Below are 22,861 nucleotides of genomic sequence, written 5' to 3'. Positions count from 1 at the left end.
AGTAAAATACAAAGAAGAGACTACGCAATATATATGAAAAGGAAATAACATAATGCCATGTGACCAAGAATAAGGTAAAGAGAACCCCCTAGGGTATTACTTTCTCTCTAAAAGTCAATAGCCTTAATTCTACGTCTTCAAGAATTCCTATCCTCAACCATGTCCTCAGAGAGGTTTAAGTCTCGCAAATCATGCCTAATCCTCTCATTCCAAGTCAATTTAGGTCGGCCTCAACCCTCTTCCCCTCTATAGTAATGTTTTTTACGGATCTAACTGGATTCGTTGTTTGTCTTCTCTTCACATGTCCAAACGGGATTCTACGGATCTATGGATCCAAATATCATATACCTTTTTTATATGGTATTTTTTGTAAATAAAAATTCAACATAATAACAAGTGTTTTTTATCTTTAATATGAGTATGACTTTGCTATATCAAGTTTAAAACAAAAATTACGTCATTATGTCTTTTTGTTTGTCATTGTTTCTTTTTTCGTCATTGTGTCTTTCCGCTTGTAATTGTGTTTTTTTCGTCATTGTGTCTTTCAAATCATCATTATGTTTTTTTTTTAAATGTTAATAATCGTTGTGTAATAATTATCTAACTATACTAATAAAAGAAAATAATCTGGAAACATGGCATTCTGAGGTTAATACTCACTATCAAATTCCCACCTAATCACTTCTCTTCTATTGATGGAAAAGAAAAAAAAATATCTTTGTTCTAAATATAGTATTGATTATAAATTCAACATACCATATTAATTGGTCAAACTCTATTAATTGAATTATTAATGCTATAAATTATATTGTAAACATTTAATATAAACAAATATTAATATATATAATAATTACGTGTCATAAAGATATTTTCTTTAAATTTAAATGTATATAAAAGAATTTGTGTTTAAAGAATACACTAACATGTAATTTTTGAGACATCTTTATATTAAAGAAAACTATAATAATTTTGGTTACTTTTTACAAATATCCAATGTTTATTAAGTCTTAAAAATCATAGACAAATTTTCCATTTTTTATATTAAGTATAAGACTATTGTGACAGTTGAACAACAACGTGTTTATAAGGGCATCATGAAAGCTGTTCAAAAAAGAAAATCTGGTGTCTTTTTTTGTTTATGATTTAAGGTTTAGGGTATGGAGTGAAAAACATTTTTTTTGAAAGACTTTAACTACATCCTTCAGATCTAAAGGCCTTATTGTTTTAAATGCTGCTTCCAGTGGTATTGTTTTTTATGTTAATTATCTTTTATTTTATTTGTATTAAATTATTCATTGTAATTTATACATTAACTTATGCCGTGTAATACACGGGTTTCTAAAGCTAGTACGTAAATATAATGATAAAATAACAACAATTATCTAATACATAAAACACAATGATGAGAACATATTACACAATTACCTAAAACGTAAAACACAATGATGAATGCATATAACACAATGACCTGAAACGTAAAACACAATAGAAATTACATATTACACAATGACATAAACGTAATGCACAATGAACATAATATTTCTTTCTCCACAATGACTAAAACACAATGATAAGTAAAAAGACAAATGATAAGCACAAAGACACAATGACAATAAAAAAGACACAATGACGTAATCTTTGTTTTAATTGTTATATTTAATATGAGTACCAATTGATAACACAATTACCAAAATCTATAACATAATGCATAGAAAAACCTAATTAAAAATCACAATGAACAACCAACAACACAATATAAAAAACCCACTACTTTTTTTATTTTTATATAACAATATGATGCTCATATTAAAGATAAAAAAACGCTTGTTATTAGGTGATTTTTTTTAAAAGAATGTTGCACGAAAAAGTTATAGACGTTTTAAAATGATGTGGGAATTGACATGTGTCTTGCATGTGAAAAGAGAAAGTCAACAAAAGTGGGTTATTACATTTATGTCCTTTCTATCTATATGTCATTCCTATCAGTTTTTTATCTTAAATTATTTTCCACCATTCAAATCTAGAACCAATGGGTTAGATTTATTCTCACCCTTCTAATTTTTGTTGTCCTTTGTATTTTAACTTTACCCTATGAACCCATATGTTTTTTTAACCAAAACATTACTATAAAAGTTCAATATAACAATAGATTTTGTTGATGGATTAGGTTAAAATACAAAGTAAACAAAAAATAAGAAGTGTGAGAAGTAATCTAGTCCATTGATTTTTGATTTGAATGATTGTGATTAATTTGAGAATAAAAAAATATAGAAAAGAGCATATGTGGAATAATCTATATTTGTTTACTTTCTCTCTCCGCATGCTAGGCACATGTCAACCCCCCCCCCCCCCATCATTTTAAAACGTTCATAACTTTTACATACGACAATTTTTTAAAAAAAATCACCAAAATAACAAACGTTTTTTTATCTTTAACATGAGTACCATATTGTTGTAAAAAATTTAAAAAAATAGTGGGTTTTTATACATTGTGTTATTGGTTTGTCATTGTGTTTTTTTTAATTGAGTTTTCTAAATTGTGTTATAGGTTATGGTCATTGTGTTTTACAATCGTTACACATATTAAAGATTAAATTTAAAACAAAAGGTACGTCATTGTATCCTTTGCTCGTCATTGTGTTTTTATGCTCATCATTTTGTCTGTTGCTCGTCATTGTGTCTTTATACTCATCATTGTGTTTTAGTCATTGTGTATTCTATTAAGGTCATTGTGTATTATGTATTTACCATTGTGTTTTACATTTCAGATCATTGTTTAATAATATGTATTCATCATTGTGTTTTACGTTTTATGTATTGTGTAATATGCATTAATCATTGCGTTTTATGTATTAGACATGGTTGTTATTTTATCATTATATTTACATATTAAAATTACACAACAATGCTATTTCAATATTACAATTTTCAGATTTCATCACTTTTGAAAAAAAAATGATAATTATAAAGACACGGTGATAAATAGAGATGCATAAAGATGAACATAAATCACAATGAAAAACAGAAAGATACAATGACATAATTTTTCTTTATTTTATAAGATAAAGTAATACTTATATTAAAGATAAAAAACGTTAACTTTTATATAAAAAAAAAGTCGTACGAAAAAGTTATAGAAGTTTCAAAATGATGGGGGAATTGACATGTGACTAGAGAAAATATGTGTTTTTTTTCTTTTATGCCATTCCTCTTTTGGTCCCCCCCCCCCCTTGACATATGACAATCAACTGTAGCTTCCCATCCTTCTCATTTTTATTACCCCTTTTAAATAACTCAGCTCTTTGTTGATAATCTGAACATCATCGTATCTCTTGAATAGACAAAAAAGATGTGTTGAAATACGAAAGAGAGGAGAGCAAAATGGAAGATCATGGCACATCAAAGTTTGGCCCCAACCTATATTTAGAGTATTTGTGTAACTATATTTTTGTTCATATGTCAATCTTCATCCACAATATGTTAGCACGTTTTTATGTGAACAAAGATCTCAAGATTGTACACGCCCATGGTTGACTGGTGGTAATAAACTTGAGAATTCATTGTCTTGTTGATTGATATAATGAGTTTTGTTACATTAGGTTATCCACGTTAGAATGTTTCTACATGCTCTGATGCTCGTAGAGTCGTAACTGACATAGAGGCCCCTCGCAATGGAGTTGACGAATTAATTAGTCCTATAAATAAAGGCGAATTGGATTTTAATAATCCCAATTTAATGCAGTTGACCGATAATAATTCCAATTTAACAAATAGCTATTACCGGTCCCAACTTTCACACAATTTGTTTTCATTTGACCTCTGTTAAAAATTAAGGTTTTAGGTCTTTCGATCGGAATAAGGATACAAATCGACTGATATAATACTTACCTCGAAACGGTGCTCCAAACAGCTTGATTTTTGTTAACGGGGTTCCAATTAAAACAAACTGTGTGAAAGTTGGGACCTGGTGACAAGTATTTTCTAAGTTGGGATTATTATCGGTTAACTGCATTAGGTTCGGATTATTAAAATCCATTTTTCCATAAATAAAATGCATGTAGTTTATGTTATGATTAGTTAATGACCAGGGCATTTAGAAATTTACTTTCTGAAATACTCATATAATGAAATTATTAATAATCACTTCAAACCTGTCTTTTACAGAGTGCAAATCTTAAATGCTTAACTGGTCTGAAATAGGAACCCGAAACAAACCAAGATCAATTATTATCCAGTACAGTAGAAACCGGTTGGTAATTGACTGAAACTGATCTTAAGGAATAGGTTTGGACTTTTGAGACACAAACCATTTTGTAACTGGTTAATTGATCATAGGTTGATACACTTAATGTTAATAAAGTTTAAGTTGAAATGCAATTGGTTATTACCGGTTAATAACCGAATCAAACAGGCTACATGGGTTAGATATTTTCACTCAAAAATCGGTTAGCAATTGTAACTAGTTATTTCCATTTGACCAAAATAAAAGTTACGGTTACTTCGAAAACTGGTTAACGGGTATTTACGCCTTTAGTATATTTTGATCCCTCATTCAAAAGTAGAACCGGATATTCTAAAACCGAATAACCAAGTATTGACAATACCCGGGTCGGGGTTGTGTTCGTGTTTGGGTATGGTATTGTCCCTAAAAACCATACCCTATGCATCGGGTTCGGGTCGAGTATAGAACCGGGTATTCTAAAACCGGTTATTTTCGGGTATTGTAAACCCTATTTTCGGGTATTGAAAAAACCATATTTTCGGGTTTTTTCGCGTTTTTTTCCCCAGTATAGATTGAATTTTTAATGGGTTGTACTTTTTAGGGGTATTTTTCGGGTAATTTAAGATATAGATCGGGTATTTGAAAAACCCTGTTTCAGGTATTGGAAAAACCCGGTCCCGTGTAAGAAATCGGTTTCGGTTTTCGGGTATTACCGGATACAAATCGGGTCCAGTTCCGGGTACGGGTTTTGGACTTTGGTACAAACTTGCATACCTTATACCCTACGGGTGAGGTCGGGTATGGGTTCGGATATTAACACCGGGTTTTCCTTCGGGTCTGGGTCGGGTTCGAGTTGGAGTTTTTTTTTATGCACCTATAGTAGAACCCAGTCCGGTTCCGGTATCCCCAAAGGTCGAAACACACATTGTTGAAGCCCACGTGTAATGAAGGCCCAAAGTGAAGAGGGTTCGAGCATGACAAGGAAGAATATTAAAATAGCAAACCCTTTATCCTCCCCCCCCCCCCCCTGCTGTTATTTCATAGCCACCTCATCAAAACCTAACCTAACCATGGCGGACAACCGTGTCACCACCAACAACAAGAGGCTCGCGAATTCAAGCAAACAACTCACCGGCAAAAACCTCCGCAAAATTCGAGTCATCTGCTCCGACCCTGAAGCCACCGACTCATCCTCCGACGAGTCCGACACCGGAGAAAACCGATCATCCAAACGCCGAATTGTTTGCGAGATTCTCATTGGCGCCAAATCCGAAGAAGAAGAAGATGCACCAATTAGATCGAATGAGGTGTCCGAAACCCAGGGGAAGAAATTGACCGGAGTTCGGATGAGGAGGTGGGGCAAATGGGCCTCCGAGATCCGTGACCCGTTTTCCAGGAAACGGATATGGTTGGGGACGTTTAACACCGCCGAGGAAGCCTCCAATGCCTATATTGCAAAGAAGCAAGAGTTTCTAGCTAGGAAGAGATTTAACCAAACCACCAAACCCGAACCCGAAGAAGAAGAAGATAGTAGTGATCTTGAACAAGAGGCTTTAAAGACTCTTCACTCAATGTCTTCATCCAGGTGGACTCCACCTGGATTATTAGATAGTGGGACCACCTCCACTGTTAATTCTCTGGACGAAGAGGAAAACCAGCCGCCTTGGGCCGGTTTAGGGATTGACATGCTTGTGATTGATAATCACGGGAATCTGTTGGGGCAATTTAGCAGGCTGGATGATGACCTTAAGATTTGCTGATGAAATCACCACCATTGCTGAATGAGCATTTGTACATGCTTTATTTAATTCTGCCACAGCCAATGGTGTCTCAACCGTTTGAATTTGCTCTTCTGTTGGGTCTAGTTTTTCCATTTTGAACTTGTTTTTAATTTCAAAAATTGGAAAATTTACATTTGACTTGTTGTATTTCCATCCATCATTGGTGTTCTTGAGGCCATGAAGAGTAATAAAAGTTTCGGTTTTATTAATCTTGGATTCTTGTTAAACTGATTGTTACAAGCGAAGCTATGATAAATTAAATGATAATTATCACAGAAATCCCTTCTCTTGGAAACTTTTGATGCAGTCATCGAACATTTCCTCTAGTGTTTTTAGTGCAGGTAATCCCAGCTGTAATATCTTACTGCTATCCATGTTATGTGAGTTGTTGTCCCCCTGTCGGCCGCTGCACCTAATGCCAGGCATTTATATTTGGTAAGCAGCATTCCACATCTAGTATTTCATCTCTTGGATAAGTTGTAATGTATGTAAAAGCTTACTTGTCTACGTAAGGGTAAGACGGGTATTTTGATTTAAGCATCTGAATGACCTCCGACCAGTGAGCCACCGTGCTTGAAACTATGAGTCTGCCTGCGGCCTCCTTTTTCTCCATTGCTAAAATATGAGCTGCCACGACATCATCTATGTGCACAAATCCTACTGTCGTGTTCGGGTATTCATCTACCAACCCTGATATGAAACATTTGTAAAAGTTGTCGCCTTTTCGTGATCTCTAATGTAAATGGCGTTTTTGTTACCTTTAATGTAACCAAGTATTAGTTGAAGTGTACTTGTTGGCTGCGGTGCAAGCAATGGGTCCACCACGTATGACGGGTTTACAACAACAAGATCAATCCCGCTCTCCTTTGCTACATTCCATGCATCTTTCTCTGCTATTGTCTTGGCATACGCGTACCAAAGCTATGGATGTAATCAATAATTTATAAGTAGTTCAAATGATGATCATCAAGACTAATTAACTTTTAAAAATGTAACGATTTAAACAAATTTCCTTACATTGTACTGTTTGCAGTATTCAGTATCGCTCCAATGTGATTCATTAAGAGGAGAACTTTGTTGGGCATTGTAAAGGTATCTAACCGAAGAGCAGGATGAGGTCAGCACTACCCTTTTACACTCTTTGCTTTCTTGCATGATGTCAGAACGTTCATGGTTCCCTTTATGCATGGATCGATTAGCGTTTCCTGTAAACAATATTGTTATGTTTGCAATACCTGGTTATTAACTAATTTAGTTAAATGCAATTTTGAAGGTATAAGTTGCCTGAATATTGTTGTCGTATGGAACAAGCACAGGAGATGCAGTGTGGAAAACCCCATCAACACCATCTACAGCTTGGTCAAAGCTGCCATCTACCATGAGATCAGCCTTCATAAGCTTTAGTCTATCGTGGGCCCCTTTCATCTCCATCAGGTAACCGACTTTTTCAACATTTTCTGGTAAAATATGAGAGAAGAAATAGTCGCATAAATGTTCATTTTGTCCTGATACTTGTACTCGTGCACATAAATCGTCGCCTTGAATTAAAATAGATAAAATTATAGTTCTACTTTGACATTGCTTTCACTTACATGCTAAGAAATTTGTCAATTGCATTTTCATACTCTTCAACTGTATATGATTTTCATTTAGTTTCAAATGGAATTATGTAGCATAGACCATCAATAAATAGTTGGAAAGATTAATATTCGAATGGAAGACATACAATACATTTGCAAATTGACAAACATGATAACCGTATTAAATGCCAAGTCTATCAAAAGACTCAAATGGTGATTAACAAGATTTGTAAATCACTATCCAAGTCTTATCAGAAATGATATATTCTTTTAGACTGACTTGTCTCTTAATGTGATTCGAATGTTTAAGGTGTTCTTGACAAGATACTTAGCACCGTTAACAACCACATACAGGGAGTGTCAAAGTAAATACAAAATTTGCCTTGCTCGTTTACTTTTATGTCGATTTTTAACGATTTGAAAATGTTCTGCATGTACCCCGTAATTACAATTGACACACCATGAGTGTAGATAGTTTAACATATTTTAATGAATTCTGTAATTTGCAATTTGTGGTCATTGCACGGGTAAGGTAGAGTGCTTCAGAATACTATTTATTTGAATATTCTAGTCCTTTGGTGTACCTGGATCCCTGACTGTGGATCGAACAGTATGACCTTGTTCGAGCATCGATTTGATAATGTACACTGCTATGAAGCCGGTACCCCCGCCCGTCACACAATATTCCGGCATTTTTCCTGCTCTATTTGCTGGTACTCACTTGTATATATACACATCATGTGATTGAAAGAGTCGGTTTTATGCTATAAGTACATTATGCATTAGTAGTTGTATGTCCTGAGAATGTTGAAAGAACATGTAATGAGTTGTACATCGTGTATTGAGGGTTGTACTGTGGAATGTGAAGCAGTAAGCACTTGTATCTCGTGCATTGGTTGTGGTAGCGTTTTGACTGTTAGATGGTAGGCAGGCGGTGATTATTTGGTTTAGCAAGTAAAGAAATTATGCACTTCAGGTTTGGTGGTGATTAAGTGTGTATTTGGTTTGTAGCAGGCATTTTGTACATATTTTAATTTGCCTTTAGATGACGCAATCATAATCGCATGATGATGCCAATTTAAAAACAGTTTTATACCTAAAACCAACATAAACAAACGGCCGAATGAACACGTATGATGAAATATGTCACTTGATCTGTATGATTGAGCAACACTTCTACCAATTTCAATTTTGGTTCGAGTTTATAATTACTTATAGGTATATCAGACGCGGATTATGGTTAATCTCACACTAACATTCAACATTAAAACGATATAATTGTTTATTTGCTATTATACCATACTCAACAACTTTGAGCCAACAGGATCTTAACAAATACCAGCTACAATAATCAGACCCAAATTACATAATTAACGACTACATCCATTACATAAACGTCGCTTTGACTTTTAACTTGACTAGTTTTCAACTGGCAAAGAGATTAAATCTCTACTACAGCTAACCACCCAAAGATGTTACTAATATCAACGATGTGGCGGCCCTTGATGATCGTACGATCCCCAACCACCACCATACACGTCACCATATCCGCCACCCGAATACCTCATATCAGGGCTTCCACTCAACATTCCATAACCTCCACCACCTGCATTCATATCAAATAACATTAAAAAGTGTGTTCTTGTTAAAAGGGTATTTAAGACATTTGCCATTTTCTTGATACAGCTGAACACATAATATGCAAAGAGAATGTACCAAGTCCGCGTGCTCTCATCTGTTCCCCTCGAAGCTTCTCTATTTCACGCGCCATTGAAATAAGATTTTTCTCCATTGCTTCCTTTTGAATCAAATGCTCCTCATTTGTTTTCTTCACCGTTTCATATTCCCTCCTACATAAACATGCTAATTATAATAATAACTCAAAATCAATAGAAAACTAATCAAATAAATACAATACCTCATTTCCACAAGATCTTTACGCAACCCATCAATATCATTCTTAATAACCACCGCCTGTTCATTCTCAGCTCTCAATCTACTATTATCATTGGTAAGAATGCGAGCTTGATTGCTTAATTCCTGCTTTAACGAGTTTAATTTCTGAGCTTCATTTCTTAAGTGACTGAAATCAGCCCTTAAAGGCTCGGTCTCACGAAGCTCAGCCTCAAGCTTCATTCTTCTCTGAATTATATCCCGGGCCCGTGCTTCTCTGTCAGCATGCAGTTGGGGGATGATCTGGCCTAACCTATGAATCTCATCTTTGACTGCGGTCAACTCCCTCTGAAGAATAACATTTTCTTCAACCACATGTCCATTTTCCACCATGATGCGTTTTATATCATGATGCTGGAGTTCAAGTTCTTCTTCAAGAACAGCAGGGTGAGGTGGGCCCCGGTGCACAACATGCATTGGGCCGTCATGGATCCCTCGAGGCATACGGTTTCTTCCAGACATTTTGATTGCCTAAAAATTCTAAAGCAAGCAAATTCATCTTATGTAACTGAATGAGCCATATTATATTCAAGACATCCAAATTCTCTAACAAGCATACACATTTTACATTTTTGTACAAGATCAAACAAATTCAAAATCCTTAATATGGTGGTTTTAACTTCAGAGGACTCGAGCTCAATATGTGAAGCCAGGGCATAAGCTCGTTTATTAAACGAGCCTCAATAAAAGCTCGGCTCGATTTGAGTAGCTCACGAGCCGTTTACACACCTAATGCACTTACATCAAACATATCACTTGTACAAGTGATAAATCATGTTAACATCCTAATTTTTGTTCAAGCATTCTGCAAAGAAACTACATTTTCTAGACTCTAGACCAATTAAACCATCCTAATATTTTTCAAAACATGCTAACCCGCTTAAATTATCTCAAGAAAAGAAATTTCCATTCTTTTTAATATCAAAATACAAAGAAAACTAGCAACAAATTTAAAAATTATATTCATTGGGGTCATAACATTATTATTATTCTTGACCCGTTAGACAAATAATTAATTTGTGAAGATCATGAAGAAACAAGATGTTAATTCTTTATCATATTAAATCACACAGAACTTTGATCCTACCGTTTGATTAATAATAATAATAATAATAATAAGAATAAGAATAAAACAAATTAACGAAGACAAACTTCAAATGAGAAATTGGATGTCTCTAATTGATTAGTGGGTTTAAAACTGTTATGTTGTAATAAAGAAAAGAATTTACCTTCTTCAAAAGCTCCAAGAATTCAAAGCAAAGAAAAGAAACCCTAAACGACGACACGAGGGTAATTATAACGCAAATTGGGGCTTTTTCTTCCCTTTTAACTAAAAGAGTTGATATCTTATGTTACTTTTTTTATTTAATAAAGAAACAATATTTTACTAAAGTTTATAGTTTATAATTACACGTTTGACCGGTTTTTTAAAGTAATTTTTTTCTTTACATCGAAACAAAAGACAAGCGTGTTAAAAAGAGTTGATATCTTATGTTACTTTTTTTATTTAATAAAGAAACAATATTTTACTAAAGTTTATAGTTTATAATTACACGTTTGACCGGTTTTTTAAAGTAATTTTTTTCTTTACATCGAAACAAAAGACAAGCGGACAACAAGCCGCGTCGCGTCGTTACCCTTTTTTAAATTGCAAAACCCAATCTTTTAAAAACTATATTTGCTGATCTTGGAGTCATAACATTACTATGCATGACTCGTTGAACACGAGTAATTAACTTCACAACTTCAGGCGTGAGAAAAACCAAAAGTGTCAAAAGCAAAAGGAATAAGTATATGTTGGTTGTTAATATACGTCTTCTCATGTTTAGTCACCTTACCTGAAGCAGCTTTCAAAGCAGCTTGACCGGCTGTGAAACCAATACTCCCTAAGCCCACCAGAGGGGAAACCCTTGTTAAATCCACACAAGCATGTTTTCCTTCAATCCATCCAAACACTAAAATGTCAGCCGGTTGAAGAGTGATCTTCCATCCGACGGGTCAGTTAGGAAATTTACAGGTGCTTATTTCTTAACAGAAATTCCAGCCCGTCTGAATATGTCAAAGAGCACATCCCTAACCAGATCGTGTCGGTACTTGAACCCCGAGAGCTCTTTACAATGCACCGTGTGCTCCCCATATGAGTCTAAACACGCCTTATGACAAACAGGACATATCTCATCAACCAGGAATAGAGGAATCATGAGGCGATAATTAAGGATAGTACGATACTCCACTGGAGACATATGTTAGCCTAACCCATCTATAGGGATAGCAAGAAGAAAGTCTTAAGCATGTGGTGCTTGTAAACACTTAAAAATGGCTTTTTGTCTACTTGTCTGTCAAGTGTGACTCTATGTCGTGAACAATTTTACTAAAAAGAGCACTCACTAATGCATGTTGGACTTTAGAGGGGGTGGTCTCTTTGTTAGTGAAACTACTAAAATCGATGCTTGGAATCATATCAAGAAGACAAGCCACATATCCATCTCACATATTCCAGTGTCTCGCAACATGTGATCCTGAAGCACCCACGATTGGGCTCTCGAGGCCACACACGCATAGAAGGAAGCCTCTACTGCCGAATACAACCCCAAACCCCCATTCTTAATGGGTAAGGAAGCAAGTCGCCATTGGAGGTCTCCAAAGAAAGGACCTGCACAAACTACAAGGTCCTCGATCGCTTCACGCAATCCATTGTCAAAGAACAACGTTGCCTCCATCGTGTGTACAGGTTGGCATGTTCTCATACCGAAAAAAAGTTTAGCAATACCCATACATGATCGAAGCAAAAGTAACTCACTCTGCGGGTCACCAAGTTTTGGGAGAAGACGTATCAAGTCAACGACATTAGTAGCTCTCTTCTTTGCTAACCCCCTAATAAACCCGATGTCTTTACTAAAAGCCCCCCAAGAAGCTTCACCCCTAATAATGGTCTCCCGATGTCAGCAGGGAATAACCCGTCACGAGATTTGGTACCATCACAAGAAGGCCAAAGCAGCTCAGTTTTCTTAATATTCAATTCAAGACCCAAAGTTGGATCCGTCACCTTAATAATATCCAACACTTTAGCCACCTCCATTATATATATATTTTTAAATATATATTATATAGTTATTATATAGTAAATAATTTGTACTTGAGTGAATTTATGGTTTTTATAATATATTTTAATTATTATTATATTTTACAAAGCAAATTTAATTTTTAAACGAATTAAAATATGTATAAAAAATTACAAATTCAAAACCGATAATAATACTGAACACTTACCCGGTTATACCCGAACCCGATCATACCCTACCAGAGTAATATGCATTAATCATTGCGTTTTATGTATTAGACATGGTTGTTATTTTATCATTATATTTACATATTAAAATTACACAACAATGCTATTTCAATATTACAATTTTCAGATTTCATCACTTTTAAAAAAAAAATGATAATTATAAAGACACGGTGATAAATAGAGATGCATAAAGATGAACATAAATCACAATGAAAAACAGAAAGATACAATGACATAATTTTTCTTTATTTTATAAGACAAAGTAATACTTATATTAAAGATAAAAAACGTTAACTTTTATATAAAAAAAAAGTCGTACGAAAAAGTTATAGAAGTTTCAAAATGATGGGGGAATTGACATGTGACTAGAGAAAATATGTGTTTTTTTCTTTTATGCCATTCCTCTTTTGGTCCCCCCTTGACATATGACAATCAACTGTAGCTTCCCATCCTTCTCATTTTTATTACCCCTTTTAAATAACTCAGCTCTTTGTTGATAATCTGAACATCATCGTATCTCTTGAATAGACAAAAAAGATGTGTTGAAATACGAAAGAGAGGAGAGCAAAATGGAAGATCATGGCACATCAAAGTTTGGCCCCAACCTATATTTAGAGTATTTGTGTAACTATATTTTTGTTCATATGTCAATCTTCATCCACAATATGTTAGCACGTTTTTATGTGAACAAAGATCTCAAGATTGTACACGCCCATGGTTGACTGGTGGTAATAAACTTGAGAATTCATTGTCTTGTTGATTGATATAATGAGTTTTTGTTACATTAGGTTATCCACGTTAGAATGTTTCTACATGCTCTGATGCTCGTAGAGTCGTAACTGATATAGAGGCCCCTCGCAATGGAGTTGACGAATTAATTAGTCCTATAAATAAAGGCGAATTGGATTTTAATAATCCCAATTTAATGCAGTTGACCGATAATAATTCCAATTTAACAAATAGCTATTACCGGTCCCAACTTTCACACAATTTGTTTTCATTTGACCTCTGTTAAAAATTAAGGTTTTAGGTCTTTCGATCGGAATGAGGATACAAATCGACTGATATAATACTTACCTCGAAACGGTGCTCCAAACAGCTTGATTTTTGTTAACGGGGTTCCAATTAAAACAAACTGTGTGAAAGTTGGGACCGGTGACAAGTATTTTCTAAGTTGGGATTATTATCGGTTAACTGCATTAGGTTCGGATTATTAAAATCCATTTTTCCATAAATAAAATGCATGTAGTTAATGTTATGATTAGTTAATGACCAGGGCATTTAGAAATTTACTTTCTGAAATACTCATATAATGAAATTATTAATAATCACTTCAAACCTGTCTTTTACAGAGTGCAAATCTTAAATGCTTAACTGGTCTGAAATAGGAAACCGAAACAAACCAAGATCAATTATTATCCAGTACAGTAGAAACCGGTTGGTAATTGACTGAAACTGATCTTAAGGAATAGGTTTGGACTTTTGAGACACAAACCATTTTGTAACTGGTTAATTGATCATAGGTTGATACACTTAATGTTAATAAAGTTTAAGTTGAAATGCAATTGGTTATTACCGGTTAATAACCGAATCAAACAGGCTACATGGGTTAGATATTTTCACTCAAAAATCGGTTAGCAATTGTAACTAGTTATTTCCATTTGACCAAAATAAAAGTTACGGTTACTTCGAAAACTGGTTAACGGGTATTTACGCCTTTAGTATATTTTGATCCCTCATTCAAAAGTAGAACCGGATATTCTAAAACCGAATAACCAAGTATTGACAATACCCGGGTCGGGGTTGTGTTCGTGTTTGGGTATGGGTATTGTCCCTAAAAACCATACCCTATGCATCGGGTTCGGGTCGAGTATAGAACCGGGTATTCTAAAACCGGTTATTTTCGGGTATTGTAAACCCTATTTTCGGGTATTGAAAAAACCATATTTTCGGGTTTTTTCGCGTTTTTTTCCCCAGTATAGATTGAATTTTTAATGGGTTGTACTTTTTAGGGGTATTTTTCGGGTAATTTAAGATATAGATCGGGTATTTGAAAAACCCTGTTTCAGGTATTGGAAAAACCCGGTCCCGTGTAAGAAATCGGTTTCGGTTTTCGGGTATTACCGGATACAAATCGGGTCCAGTTCCGGGTACGGGTTTTGGACTTTGGTACAAACTTGCATACCTTATACCCTACGGGTGAGGTCGGGTATGGGTTCGGATATTAACACCGGGTTTTCCTTCGGGTCTGGGTCGGGTTCGAGTTGGAGTTTTTTTTATGCACCTATAGTAGAACCCAGTCCGGTTCCGGTATCCCCAAAGGTCGAAACACACATTGTTGAAGCCCACGTGTAATGAAGGCCCAAAGTGAAGAGGGTTCGAGCATGACAAGGAAGAATATTAAAATAGCAAACCCTTTATCCTCCCCCCCCCCCCCCCTGCTGTTATTTCATAGCCACCTCATCAAAACCTAACCTAACCATGGCGGACAACCGTGTCACCACCAACAACAAGAGGCTCGCGAATTCAAGCAAACAACTCACCGGCAAAAACCTCCGCAAAATTCGAGTCATCTGCTCCGACCCTGAAGCCACCGACTCATCCTCCGACGAGTCCGACACCGGAGAAAACCGATCATCCAAACGCCGAATTGTTTGCGAGATTCTCATTGGCGCCAAATCCGAAGAAGAAGAAGATGCACCAATTAGATCGAATGAGGTGTCCGAAACCCAGGGGAAGAAATTGACCGGAGTTCGGATGAGGAGGTGGGGCAAATGGGCCTCCGAGATCCGTGACCCGTTTTCCAGGAAACGGATATGGTTGGGGACGTTTAACACCGCCGAGGAAGCCTCCAATGCCTATATTGCAAAGAAGCAAGAGTTTCTAGCTAGGAAGAGATTTAACCAAACCACCAAACCCGAACCCGAAGAAGAAGAAGATAGTAGTGATCTTGAACAAGAGGCTTTAAAGACTCTTCACTCAATGTCTTCATCCAGGTGGACTCCACCTGGATTATTAGATAGTGGGACCACCTCCACTGTTAATTCTCTGGACGAAGAGGAAAACCAGCCGCCTTGGGCCGGTTTAGGGATTGACATGCTTGTGATTGATAATCACGGGAATCTGTTGGGGCAATTTAGCAGGCTGGATGATGACCTTAAGATTTGCTGATGAAATCACCACCATTGCTGAATGAGCATTTGTACATGCTTTATTTAATTCTGCCACAGCCAATGGTGTCTCAACCGTTTGAATTTGCTCTTCTGTTGGGTCTAGTTTTTCCATTTTGAACTTGTTTTTAATTTCAAAAATTGGAAAATTTACATTTGACTTGTTGTATTTCCATCCATCATTGGTGTTCTTGAGGCCATGAAGAGTAATAAAAGTTTCGGTTTTATTAATCTTGGATTCTTGTTAAACTGATTGTTACAAAGCGAAGCTATGATAAATTAAATGATAATTATCACAGAAATCCCTTCTCTTGGAAACTTTTGATGCAGTCATCGAACATTTCCTCTAGTGTTTTTAGTGCAGGTAATCCCAGCTGTAATATCTTACTGCTATCCATGTTATGTGAGTTGTTGTCCCCCTGTCGGCCGCTGCACCTAATGCCAGGCATTTATATTTGGTAAGCAGCATTCCACATCTAGTATTTCATCTCTTGGATAAGTTGTAATGTATGTAAAAGCTTACTTGTCTACGTAAGGGTAAGACGGGTATTTTGATTTAAGCATCTGAATGACCTCCGACCAGTGAGCCACCGTGCTTGAAACTATGAGTCTGCCTGCGGCCTCCTTTTTCTCCATTGCTAAAATATGAGCTGCCACGACATCATCTATGTGCACAAATCCTACTGTCGTGTTCGGGTATTCATCTACCAACCCTGATATGAAACATTTGTAAAAGTTGTCGCCTTTTCGTGATCTCTAATGTAAATGGCGTTTTTGTTACCTTTAATGTAACCAAGTATTAGTTGAAGTGTACTTGTTGGCTGCGGTGCAAGCAATGGGTCCACCACGTATGACGGGTTTACAACAACAAGATCAATCCCGCTCTCCTTTGCTACATTCCATGCATCTTTCTCTGCTATTGTCTTGGCATACGCGTACCAAAGCTATGGATGTAATCAATAATTTATAAGTAGTTCAAATGATGATCATCAAGACTAATTAACTTTTAAAAATGTAACGATTTAAACAAATTTCCTTACATTGTACTGTTTGCAGTATTCAGTATCGCTCCAATGTGATTCATTAAGAGGAGAACTTTGTTGGGCATTGTAAAGGTATCTAACCGAAGAGCAGGATGAGGTCAGCACTACCCTTTTACACTCTTTGCTTTCTTGCATGATGTCAGAACGTTCATGGTTCCCTTTATGCATGGATCGATTAGCGTTTCCTGTAAACAATATTGTTATGTTTGCAATACCTGGTTATTAACTAATTTAGTTAAATGCAATTTTGAAGGTATAAGTTGCCTGAATATTGTTGTCGTATGGAACAAGCACAGGAGATGCAGTGTGGAAAACCCCATCAACACCATCTACAGCTTGGTCAAAGCTGCCATCTACCATGAGATCAGCCTTCATAAGCTTTAGTCTATCGTGGGCCCCTTTCATCTCCATCAGGTAACCGACTTTTTCAACATTTTCTGGTAAAATATGAGAGAAGAAATAGTCGCATAAATGTTCATTTTGTCCTGATACTTGTACTCGTGCACATAAATCGTCGCCTTGAATTAAAATAGATAAAATTATAGTTCTACTTTGACATTGCTTTCACTTACATGCTAAGAAATTTGTCAATTGCATTTTCATACTCTTCAACTGTATATGATTTTCATTTAGTTTCAAATGGAATTATGTAGCATAGACCATCAATAAATAGTTGGAAAGATTAATATTCGAATGGAAGACATACAATACATTTGCAAATTGACAAACATGATAACCGTATTAAATGCCAAGTCTATCAAAAGACTCAAATGGTGATTAACAAGATTTGTAAATCACTATCCAAGTCTTATCAGAAATGATATATTCTTTTAGACTGACTTGTCTCTTAATGTGATTCGAATGTTTAAGGTGTTCTTGACAAGATACTTAGCACCGTTAACAACCACATACAGGGAGTGTCAAAGTAAATACAAAATTTGCCTTGCTCGTTTACTTTTATGTCGATTTTTAACGATTTGAAAATGTTCTGCATGTACCCCGTAATTACAATTGACACACCATGAGTGTAGATAGTTTAACATATTTTAATGAATTCTGTAATTTGCAATTTGTGGTCATTGCACGGGTAAGGTAGAGTGCTTCAGAATACTATTTATTTGAATATTCTAGTCCTTTGGTGTACCTGGATCCCTGACTGTGGATCGAACAGTATGACCTTGTTCGAGCATCGATTTGATAATGTACACTGCTATGAAGCCGGTACCGCCCGTCACACAATATTCCGGCATTTTTCCTGCTCTATTTGCTGGTACTCACTTGTATATATACACATCATGTGATTGAAAGAGTCGGTTTTATGCTATAAGTACATTATGCATTAGTAGTTGTATGTCCTGAGAATGTTGAAAGAACATGTAATGAGTTGTACATCGTGTATTGAGGGTTGTACTGTGGAATGTGAAGCAGTAAGCACTTGTATCTCGTGCATTGGTTGTGGTAGCGTTTTGACTGTTAGATGGTAGGCAGGCGGTGATTATTTGGTTTAGCAAGTAAAGAAATTATGCACTTCAGGTTTGGTGGTGATTAAGTGTGTATTTGGTTTGTAGCAGGCATTTTGTACATATTTTAATTTGCCTTTAGATGACGCAATCATAATCGCATGATGATGCCAATTTAAAAACAGTTTTATACCTAAAACCAACATAAACAAACGGCCGAATGAACACGTATGATGAAATATGTCACTTGATCTGTATGATTGAGCAACACTTCTACCAATTTCAATTTTGGTTCGAGTTTATAATTACTTATAGGTATATCAGACGCGGATTATGGTTAATCTCACACTAACATTCAACATTAAAACGATATAATTGTTTATTTGCTATTATACCATACTCAACAACTTTGAGCCAACAGGATCTTAACAAATACCAGCTACAATAATCAGACCCAAATTACATAATTAACGACTACATCCATTACATAAACGTCGCTTTGACTTTTAACTTGACTAGTTTTCAACTGGCAAAGAGATTAAATCTCTACTACAGCTAACCACCCAAAGATGTTACTAATATCAACGATGTGGCGGCCCTTGATGATCGTACGATCCCCAACCACCACCATACACGTCACCATATCCGCCACCCGAATACCTCATATCAGGGCTTCCACTCAACATTCCATAACCTCCACCACCTGCATTCATATCAAATACCATTAAAAAGTGTGTTCTTGTTAAAAGGGTATTTAAGACATTTGCCATTTTCTTGATACAGCTGAACACATAATATGCAAAGAGAATGTACCAAGTCCGCGTGCTCTCATCTGTTCCCCTCGAAGCTTCTCTATTTCACGCGCCATTGAAATAAGATTTTTCTCCATTGCTTCCTTTTGAATCAAATGCTCCTCATTTGTTTTCTTCACCGTTTCATATTCCCTCCTACATAAACATGCTAATTATAATAATAACTCAAAATCAATAGAAAACTAATCAAATAAATACAATACCTCATTTCCACAAGATCTTTACGCAACCCATCAATATCATTCTTAATAACCACCGCCTGTTCATTCTCAGCTCTCAATCTACTATTATCATTGGTAAGAATGCGAGCTTGATTGCTTAATTCCTGCTTTAACGAGTTTAATTTCTGAGCTTCATTTCTTAAGTGACTGAAATCAGCCCTTAAAGGCTCGGTCTCACGAAGCTCAGCCTCAAGCTTCATTCTTCTCTGAATTATATCCCGGGCCCGTGCTTCTCTGTCAGCATGCAGTTGGGGGATGATCTGGCCTAACCTATGAATCTCATCTTTGACTGCGGTCAACTCCCTCTGAAGAATAACATTTTCTTCAACCACATGTCCATTTTCCGCCATGATGCGTTTTATATCATGATGCTGGAGTTCAAGTTCTTCTTCAAGAACAGCAGGGTGAGGTGGGCCCCGGTGCACAACATGCATTGGGCCGTCATGGATCCCTCGAGGCATACGGTTTCTTCCAGACATTTTGATTGCCTAAAAATTCTAAAGCAAGCAAATTCATCTTATGTAACTGAATGAGCCATATTATATTCAAGACATCCAAATTCTCTAACAAGCATACACATTTTACATTTTTGTACAAGATCAAACAAATTCAAAATCCTTAATATGGTGGTTTTAACTTCAGAGGACTCGAGCTCAATATGTGAAGCCAGGGCATAAGCTCGTTTATTAAACGAGCCTCAATAAAAGCTCGGCTCGATTTGAGTAGCTCACGAGCCGTTTACACACCTAATGCACTTACATCAAACATATCACTTGTACAAGTGATAAATCATGTTAACATCCTAATTTTTGTTCAAGCATTCTGCAAAGAAACTACATTTTCTAGACTCTAGACCAATTAAACCATCCTAATATTTTTCAAAACATGCTAACCCGCTTAAATTATCTCAAGAAAAGAAATTTCCATTCTTTTTAATATCAAAATACAAAGAAAACTAGCAACAAATTTAAAAATTATATTCATTGGGGTCATAACATTATTATTATTCTTGACCCGTTAGACAAATAATTAATTTGTGAAGATCATGAAGAAACAAGATGTTAATTCTTTATCATATTAAATCACACAGAACTTTGATCCTACCGTTTGATTAATAATAATAATAATAATAATAAGAATAAGAATAAAACAAATTAACGAAGACAAACTTCAAATGAGAAATTGGATGTCTCTAATTGATTAGTGGGTTTAAAACTGTTATGTTGTAATAAAGAAAAGAATTTACCTTCTTCAAAAGCTCCAAGAATTCAAAGCAAAGAAAAGAAACCCTAAACGACGACACGAGGGTAATTATAACGCAAATTGGGGCTTTTTCTTCCCTTTTAACTAAAAGAGTTGATATCTTATGTTACTTTTTTTATTTAATAAAGAAACAATATTTTACTAAAGTTTATAGTTTATAATTACACGTTTGACCGGTTTTTTAAAGTAATTTTTTTCTTTACATCGAAACAAAAGACAAGCGTGTTAAAAAGAGTTGATATCTTATGTTACTTTTTTTATTTAATAAAGAAACAATATTTTACTAAAGTTTATAGTTTATAATTACACGTTTGACCGGTTTTTTAAAGTAATTTTTTTCTTTACATCGAAACAAAAGACAAGCGGACAACAAGCCGCGTCGCGTCGTTACCCTTTTTTAAATTGCAAAACCCAATCTTTTAAAAACTATATTTGCTGATCTTGGAGTCATAACATTACTATGCATGACTCGTTGAACACGAGTAATTAACTTCACAACTTCAGGCGTGAGAAAAACCAAAAGTGTCAAAAGCAAAAGGAATAAGTATATGTTGGTTGTTAATATACGTCTTCTCATGTTTAGTCACCTTACCTGAAGCAGCTTTCAAAGCAGCTTGACCGGCTGTGAAACCAATACTCCCTAAGCCCACCAGAGGGGAAACCCTTGTTAAATCCACACAAGCATGTTTTCCTTCAATCCATCCAAACACCAAAATGTCAGCCGGTTGAAGAGTGATCTTCCATCCGACGGGTCAGTTAGGAAATTTACAGGTGCTTCTTTCTTAACAGAAATTCCAGCCCGTCTGAATATGTCAAAGAGCACATCCCTAACCAGATCGTGTCGGTACTTGAACCCCGAGAGCTCTTTACAATGCACCGTGTGCTCCCCATATGAGTCTAAACACGCATTATGACAAACAGGACATATCTCATCAACCAGGAATAGAGGAATCATGAGGCGATAATTAAGGATAGTACGATACTCCACTGGAGACATATGTTAGCCTAACCCATCTATAGGGATAACAAGAAGAAAGTTTTAAGCATGTGGTGCTTGTAAACACTTAAAAATGGCTTTTTGTCTACTTGTCTGTCAAGTGTGACTCTATGTCGTGAACAATTTTACTAAAAAGAGCACTCACTAATGCATGTTGGACTTTAGAGGGGGTGGTCTTTTTGTTAGTGAAACTACTAAAATCGATGCTTGGAATCATATCAAGAAGACAAGCCACATATCCATCTCACATATTCCAGTGTCTCGCAACATGTGATCCTGAAGCACCCACGATTGGGCTCTCGAGGCCACACACGCATAGAAGGAAGCCTCTACTGCCGAATACAACCCCAAACCCCCATTCTTAATGGGTAAGGAAGCAAGTCGCCATTGGAGGTCTCCAAAGAAAGGACCTGCACACACTACAAGGTCCTCGATCGCTTCACGCAATCCATTGTCAAAGAACAACGTTGCCTCCATCGTGTGTACAGGTTGGCATGTTCTCATACCGAAAAAAAGTTTAGCAATACCCATACATGATCGAAGCAAAAGTAACTCACTCTGCGGGTCACCAAGTTTTGGGAGAAGACGTATCAAATCAACGACATTAGTAGCTCTCTTCTTTGCTAACCCCCTAATAAACCCGATGTCTTTACTAAAAGGCCCCCAAGAAGCTTCACCCCTAATAATGGTCTCCCGATGTCAGCAGGGAATAACCCGTCACGAGATTTGGTACCATCACAAGAAGGCCAAAGCAGCTCAGTTTTCTTAATATTCAATTCAAGACCCAAAGTTGGATCCGTCACCTTAATAATATCCAACACTTTAGCCACCTCCATTATATATATATTTTTAAATATATATTATATAGTTATTATATAGTAAATAATTTGTACTTGAGTGAATTTATGGTTTTTATAATATATTTTAATTATTATTATATTTTACAAAGCAAATTTAATTTTTAAACGAATTAAAATATGTATAAAAAATTACAAATTCAAAACCGATAATAATACTGAACACTTACCCGGTTATACCCGAACCCGATCATACCCTACCAGAGTACATAG

General features: G+C 35.8%; 3 protein-coding genes and 1 pseudogene across 3 annotated transcripts; all 4 read right to left on the bottom strand.

Annotated features, from left to right (window-relative positions):
- Positions 1 to 6,273: 6,273 nt before the first annotated feature.
- Positions 6,274 to 7,131, bottom strand: LOC143602086 (tetraketide alpha-pyrone reductase 2-like; the record flags this gene model as incomplete). Its single annotated transcript, XM_077079324.1, has 4 exons — positions 6,274 to 6,415; positions 6,504 to 6,693; positions 6,762 to 6,924; positions 7,021 to 7,131. Coding segments are annotated over 4 exons (606 nt in total), but the record flags the coding sequence as incomplete, so codon positions are not given.
- Positions 7,132 to 8,914: 1,783 nt separating this feature from the next.
- LOC143602085 (protein FLX-like 3) lies at positions 8,915 to 10,012 on the bottom strand. Its single transcript, XM_077079323.1, has 3 exons — positions 9,502 to 10,012; positions 9,300 to 9,433; positions 8,915 to 9,189 (listed from the first exon to the last, which is right to left on the bottom strand). The coding sequence occupies exons 1-3, from the start codon at positions 9,996 to 9,998 to the stop codon at positions 9,068 to 9,070; spliced, it is 753 nt and encodes a 250-aa protein (XP_076935438.1). The 5' UTR covers positions 9,999 to 10,012; the 3' UTR covers positions 8,915 to 9,067.
- Positions 10,013 to 16,288: 6,276 nt separating this feature from the next.
- LOC143602084 (tetraketide alpha-pyrone reductase 2-like) lies at positions 16,289 to 18,297 on the bottom strand (annotated as a pseudogene).
- A 629-nt stretch (positions 18,298 to 18,926) lies between these two features.
- Positions 18,927 to 20,024, bottom strand: LOC143602083 (protein FLX-like 3). Its single transcript, XM_077079322.1, has 3 exons — positions 19,514 to 20,024; positions 19,312 to 19,445; positions 18,927 to 19,201 (listed from the first exon to the last, which is right to left on the bottom strand). The coding sequence occupies exons 1-3, from the start codon at positions 20,008 to 20,010 to the stop codon at positions 19,080 to 19,082; spliced, it is 753 nt and encodes a 250-aa protein (XP_076935437.1). The 5' UTR covers positions 20,011 to 20,024; the 3' UTR covers positions 18,927 to 19,079.
- Positions 20,025 to 22,861: the final 2,837 nt, after the last annotated feature.

Source organism: Bidens hawaiensis, unplaced genomic scaffold, assembly GCF_021521415.1.
Source record: "Bidens hawaiensis isolate Kalapana, Puna unplaced genomic scaffold, B.hawaiensis_p1.1 tig00057880_1, whole genome shotgun sequence".
NCBI classification, from domain to species: Eukaryota; Viridiplantae; Streptophyta; class Magnoliopsida; order Asterales; family Asteraceae; genus Bidens; species Bidens hawaiensis.
This window is presented reverse-complemented; position numbering and strand designations above follow the sequence as displayed.

Excerpts from the sequence above, each read along its gene's own strand:
- LOC143602085 (XM_077079323.1), bottom strand. The coding sequence starts at position 9,998 with ATGTCTGGAAGAAACCGTATGCCTCGAGGGATCCATGACGGCCCAATG. Across the intron at positions 9,434-9,501 it reads AAAGATCTTGTGGAAATGAG|GAGGGAATATGAAACGGTGA; the intron begins GTATTGTATTTA and ends ATGTTTATGTAG. Across the intron at positions 9,190-9,299 it reads GATGAGAGCACGCGGACTTG|GTGGTGGAGGTTATGGAATG; the intron begins GTACATTCTCTT and ends ATATGAATGCAG.
- LOC143602083 (XM_077079322.1), bottom strand. The coding sequence starts at position 20,010 with ATGTCTGGAAGAAACCGTATGCCTCGAGGGATCCATGACGGCCCAATG. Across the intron at positions 19,446-19,513 it reads AAAGATCTTGTGGAAATGAG|GAGGGAATATGAAACGGTGA; the intron begins GTATTGTATTTA and ends ATGTTTATGTAG. Across the intron at positions 19,202-19,311 it reads GATGAGAGCACGCGGACTTG|GTGGTGGAGGTTATGGAATG; the intron begins GTACATTCTCTT and ends ATATGAATGCAG.